The 5,943-nt window shown below is 54.5% G+C and overlaps 1 protein-coding gene across 1 annotated transcript in view; it reads right to left on the bottom strand.

Annotated features, from left to right (window-relative positions):
- Nucleotides 1–2,816: 2,816 nt before the first annotated feature.
- Nucleotides 2,817–5,943, bottom strand: part of ERLIN1 (ER lipid raft associated 1) — an 18,893-nt gene continuing 15,766 nt past the window's right edge. Inside the window, exons 7-11 of the mRNA XM_010156479.1 lie at nt 5,159–5,217; nt 4,223–4,314; nt 3,608–3,697; nt 3,240–3,319; nt 2,817–3,035 (exon numbers count right to left, since the gene is read on the bottom strand). Of these exons, the coding sequence (XP_010154781.1) occupies nt 2,817–3,035; nt 3,240–3,319; nt 3,608–3,697; nt 4,223–4,314; nt 5,159–5,217 (540 nt within the window). The remainder of the gene's footprint in view (nt 3,036–3,239; nt 3,320–3,607; nt 3,698–4,222; nt 4,315–5,158; nt 5,218–5,943) is intronic.

Raw genomic sequence — 5,943 nt, 5'->3', positions numbered from 1 at the left:
AATGCTGCGAGCTGGATGGTTATTGCTTCTAGTGGTTCCCCTCATGCCCTTGACTGCTGTCACCTCCAGGCTGGCAGAACCCACCCTGTCCACCCAGCCTGATGCTCAGTGTTTGATGCCAGCACTGGGTAGTGCCCAGTCCCACAGAGTACCACATGGAGACAAGTTAAGTCTCTTCCGAGAGTGCTTCTGTTCTCAGAAGCCTGCCCTCATCTCGAAATTCAACCAAAGGGGTTGCTGCAGGCCAGCAACACTTGGGTGGAGGGTCAGATGTTATTCAACTGCTGCCTCGAATCCCTTCGGAGAGGAGAAACGGGACCTTGCAAGTCAAACAGTACTTCCAGGAGGCATTTCAACCACCCCAGCTATGAAAATACGCTGCCGCCCCCTCTCTGCCCTGGCACCCTTCCCCTGGGGAAGGCACTGCAGGGGCTAAGGCTGTGCCCGCCTGCTCCTCTCTTGCCCTCGAGCCGTGGGTTTCAGGTCTGCCCTGCCCGCCAGCTGAGCTGCCTTCCAGCATGGCACACAGCCCTCCTTCCTGCTCCTCTGCCCACCAGTGTCCCTCAGAGGCTGCTCTTTGCTAAAAGGGTCCTGTTCGCCCAAGCCTTCGGCAAGCAAAGACACAAACTCCCCATGCAAAAGCTATTAGTGCTCTCCAGGATGGGGCCCACAAGCACGTGGCTGTGCCAAACCCCCTGCGCACCAGGCGCACGCAGCAAAAACTGGAGAAACATCCCCTCCTCCTGGCCAACAGCAGTACCCATCCTCTTGTCCTTGGAACACGGGGAAGCATGCTCACCCACAGCCTCCCTGGAGCCAGGATTGGTACTCAGCACCTTTGACTGGCCTCTCACTGGGGTCCTGGTCACTGGCTCCTGCCGTGTCTGGGTTTGACTAGGAGCTGGTACCCTGGAGCAGCGCAGGAACCGGGCCTTGGGAGTTTGTGCACAGATAGAGAAAAGACAGACCATCTGAAACTGCCGCACAGTCCCAGAGTCATGTATTACCCAAGCTGGGCAGCAGGAGAGGCAGGATCAACACATCCCTGCTCTGCCCCAGAAACGGAGGAGGAGCAGCCAGGGCAGGAGCTGAGAAAGGATAAGGCACCGTATGTTACCAAACTTCTTTAAGAAGAGACACTGCTGCCCTCTGAGTCAAGCCACACAGGAAAGCGTCACTGGAAAGCCTGAAGCCTGTTCCACTCATCTGGGGATGTGATTAGCAGAGATGAAGCTCGGGGACACTTATTTTGGGTTGAACATTTTGCCAAGGCAGAAGTTAAGCAAGTTCCTCCCTTGCCACGAGGCTGCAGATGGTCCCAGGGACAGATGATTTCAACAACAGCACCAACCTGCCAAGTGCCCGGAGGGTCACCACCAACCAGTCCATCCAGCGAACTGTGCCAGGGCCGAGCGCAGCACACGGCTGCACTGCCGGGACCGGAAAGCAGGATGAACGTCCGGATAGCCCCGGCTGGCAAAGGAGAGGCAGTCTCCAAACATACAGCTGGTTCGGAGGCAGGCAATGTGGGACGATGGAATGGCGTTCCAGCTCAAGCTCTTGCCACTTGCCTTCCCAGCCATCATCTTCTGGGATCATTGCAGAACACGAGAAACAGGTCCTAAAAACAAGCAGGTCCTCACAGGCAAAGGGGAAGACAGAGGAAAAGAGGAAAGCGGATAGTACCAGCGCATATTCTTCCCCTCCCCGCCCCGAGCACACCTCACACTGCAGTGGCACATGGGGAGCAGATGTTGGATCTATTACAACACCCATACCAGGAGAAGAGATCATCCTGCCAGCACCACTCACGAGTCAAAAGCCCTACACTGCAGCAAAGCCCAGCCAGAGACGAGAAGACCAGCAACCAATTCCCCACCACGGCTCTTCAAGGATGCACCAGGCAGGTCCCACTTCTTCTTGGCGCAGTGATCCTTCACTCTTCCCTTCACTTTGCCAACAAGGCAGTGCATTGGAAATTCATCCCCCTTTCCCTGGTGAAAAAAGACCTACAGGGCGGTTCGGGTCCGAGCAAAGATTTCCCAGCTCTGCTCCCAACCAGCTGCTCGGCAGTGCTCCATGCACTCTGAAATCTGCATTAGGGTGCAAGGTGAGACAGTCACCCAGCTGACACATCCTACAGTCAGTCAGGGGCAGTCAGTGCGAGGCTCTTGCTTGGAGAGGGGGAGTTACAGAAGCCTGTTAGAGATTGCTCGCTCTGAGTCGCTGCGTAGTGCCATTGCCTACAGGAAAGAAGTTTATGGCTATGCAGATCCTATTCGAATAACCTGTTCAACACCAAACCACTCCTCGCCAGGCCTTGTCCCGAGCTGGAACATCCAGCCTCCAGTGGCCACGGAGAGCCCACTCCACTGGAGTCCTTGAGGAGAGCCATGGAGTGCTGGTAGAAACCTGCCTCAGAGTCCACATAGCAAAGGATGAAGGAAACCTCTTCGCTCCGTCTCAGTGAGGAGCACTGGGGAATGCCCGGTGTGCAGCAACATAGCACCCAGAGCCACATCTCCTGCCTCCGAAGTAACGCTCGCTAACTAAGACATTCCTGGCGTCTGTCATTTAATATTCCAGTATAGGTGTGTTAGTACAGGCTTATCCCTTGTTTGGAAGCACCAATTTAATAGGGGAAGAAACGGAAGAGGCAGAGCACTTGCAATGCGTTGCTAGAAGAACATCAACCCAGCTGCCACCTATGCACCAGATGTCCACGCACGCGCCGCATCTGTCCATCTGCACAGGGCAACATCCCCATCCACAGCTGGGCTGGCTGGTGAGCTGTACCAAGTGCCTTTCCTCTGCTGTCAGCCCGTACTTCCCTTTGCTCTGAGGTGGCTTTCTCCAGAGGTCTCTGGGGCCTCCTGTGAAGGAAGGCTGGTTTCTTGGGCAGTCCTCAGATTGGCTGGCTGGAAGGCACAGGAATCCAGAAACATGCTGGGGATGCGGTCACCAAAATACAGCTTGCTGTTGGCAGCTATCGCTCGGTACTTCATCAGTTCCAGATACTCGGGGGTAAGTTTCAGCTACAAAAAGAGAAACCAGAGACTGTAGGAGACAACCTTCTGGGTCTCACACCATTAGACTCATCTCAGGTGAAATCTAATGCTGCTTCCTGGGATATGGGCTGTTAAATCAAGTGGTTTTCCAGTGCTGCCCACCTGAACCTAATCTCCTGGGCAGAGGAAAAGAGTAAGCAGTCCTCTTCCCACCAGCTTTCAAGTGCTCACCTTGTTGGAATCAGCCAGCTTCCGAGCAGTGTAGTACTCTGCATCAGCTTTTGCCTTCTCTCTCGCTAGGAATGCGGCATCTAACACAGCAACAGAGGACAGACAGGAAAAGAAGCATTAGCAAGTGAACAGCCCCAGGACATCGAGTCTCTGTCTCGCAGCACAGGTGACAGCCTGGCTGGCCACGCACCTGCACCGCTGCCTTCTGCAAGAGGCACCTGCAAAGGGAGGAGCGACCCCAGTGCGTAACCTTGCACTACGGCACTCTCGCAGGATGGCAGTGCCTGTCAGCCCCACTGCAGGCTCCTCTACCTGCCACCACCCTTAGCTGGAAGACGACCCCAGCCGCACACAAACGCCACAGTTACCTTCAATCTCGGAAATTCGCTTTTCCGTTTCCTTCTCCATAATCTTCTGTTGATAGCGAATCCTGGCCACCTGAGCAGCCTTCTCTGCCTCTGCAATCACAACAGGCTTAGCTCAGACACTCCCTCCTCAGGGCTCCAGCAGCAGCACCCTCACCCCAGCACCTGGTCACAGAAGTAGCTTGCTCTCCGCTGTCTCCCCTTCTGCCATCCTGCAGTGCCAGGTTGTACTCCAAGCAACAGTTAGAGAAAGGAAGCAGAGTGCTGATGTTTCTAGAGTTGCCCTGGCTGACACCCGATGTACAAGTGTAAGTTCCCCTAGCATGGGGACATTCAGCTTCAAGCCCATGCAGTTTGCCTGGCTGAGCTGCTGCCTCTTGGCCTGTTGTAGCAGGAGCCCCGCTGTAGCACAAGGGTGTTCGCTGCTATGGGGAGGGATGTGGGATGCAGATACAGCAGCAGACTCATCTTTTCCAAGTGACTGTTAGTGCAACCTGGCCATACCTCCTTCAGGGAGCTGTCAGTGATGCAAGACAATGTCCTACCCCGGCTTACTGGCATGTAGGAATGGAAATTCAGCCTGGCCCCATCTGCCAGCACTCCTGACTGGTGACATACCAATGAGCGCCTTTTTCCGGTCTGTCTCTGCCTCCTTCTCTACTACCTTCTGCTTCTGGGCTGCGATCAGCAGCTTAGTCTTCTCAGCCTCCCTGCAGGGTAAAAAATGGTATCTCAGGGAAATGAAGCTCTGCAAACCAGGGTCCAAGAGGCCAGGGGGACAAGCTGGTGAGCAGCTGCCTGCATCACATCCTTGCAGCCATGAGGACTAGCTCTGTCTTCAGCTGCATGAGCGCACGCGTAGCCAGCGGGTCAAATGAAGGGATTATTTCTCTTCTTTATTTGGCACCAGCGAGGCCACACCTGGATGCTACATACAGCTTGAGGCCCTCAAGACAAGGAACAAGTCCAGTGCAGGATTACTTCAGATTTGGGGTTAAAGGCAGGATATATGAGGAGAGGCTGGAGGACCTGGGCTTGCTCAGCCAGACCCAACAGCATCTCCCCCTGCCCAAAAGGGTCCAGAAGGCCCTGGGACCTGACTCTGCTTGGAGGGTAATGAGGGAACCAGCACGGGAAACCCCAGCCAGCCCCAAGGAAACAGCCCTTCTCCCGGCGAGCGGGGTGTCCATGGGCTGGCACCTGAGTGGTGCGGGATCCCCATCCCTGCGCATATGCCCCAACTCACCCGGACACGGCCCCCAGCCACCCACTGCAGCTGCAGTGTGGTCCAAGCCCTTTCCCAAAGCAGGGCCAGATCACCTCCCCAGGCATGTATCAAACCAAAACCTGCTTGCAGTTCTGTGGCTTTGCTGGAGGGGGGCTGTGCTGGTTTTGGCTGGGGTAAGAGTCAAGCACAAGCGCACCTAGCCAAGTGCACAATAACTGGAGGCCACCCCTCACCTTCTAAGCACCAGCTAAGAGCTTTATAAATAACATTATGGCCATGCTGGACCCTCAGAACCAATTAAGACAATTTTATGTACAGCTACTCACATTAGCTCAAAATTTCTTCGGATGGCTTCTGGGATTTTGGGTTTTGTAACACGCACAGCCTGTGGGGAAAAAAAAGTGAGCACATTATAAATTAAACACTTTTGTGCGCGCTGCATAACTAAGAAATGTCTGCAAAACCAGCTGTAGTGCTCTGGACATCTCCACATTGATCCAAGACCACACACAGTGGTTCCCCATCCTCTCATACAACACAGCTGAGCACAGCCACCCTGACAGAGGTGCCTTACATCGGTATTTTCTGTCTCTACACCTTTTATGGCACTTAAGGGATGAAATGAGGCCTGTAGAACAGACTGCCAAAGAGGTCCACCACCTTGTTAGAAGTCACTTAGTTCTCCACCCCAAAGACCTCAAACATCACCAGACAACACTCCTCAAAGTACTGCTCAAGAAAAGGGCTCACAAACCCGATGACGGCATAGACTTCCAAAACAGAGGGAGGGCTACTAACTCAGGAATCAGTTTTCCAGGAGAAAAGCTTGCAAAAGTGACAACGCAGCGAGCAACATAGCGGTGAAGACACAGGAGAGCAGCAGCACATCGTGGCTGCTGCTTGCAAGCGCGGATCATCAGAAGTGATGTGCATGGCAATGCTGACACCACAACTCGGGTACATGCCAGAGACAGCCACTAAGCTGTTCTGTGGAGGACCCCCTCTGAAACATGAGGGAACCACCTCCAGAGGCGGGAGCAGGAGCTACCGCTGCACAGCTGGCCTGTTGGGCAGCTGTTTGCTGAATTCTGGGAGATGCCGACTGACAGTC

The sequence above is a fragment of the Eurypyga helias genome, unplaced genomic scaffold (assembly GCF_000690775.1).
Source record: "Eurypyga helias isolate BGI_N326 unplaced genomic scaffold, ASM69077v1 scaffold1548, whole genome shotgun sequence".
NCBI classification, from domain to species: Eukaryota; Metazoa; Chordata; class Aves; order Eurypygiformes; family Eurypygidae; genus Eurypyga; species Eurypyga helias.
This window is presented reverse-complemented; position numbering and strand designations above follow the sequence as displayed.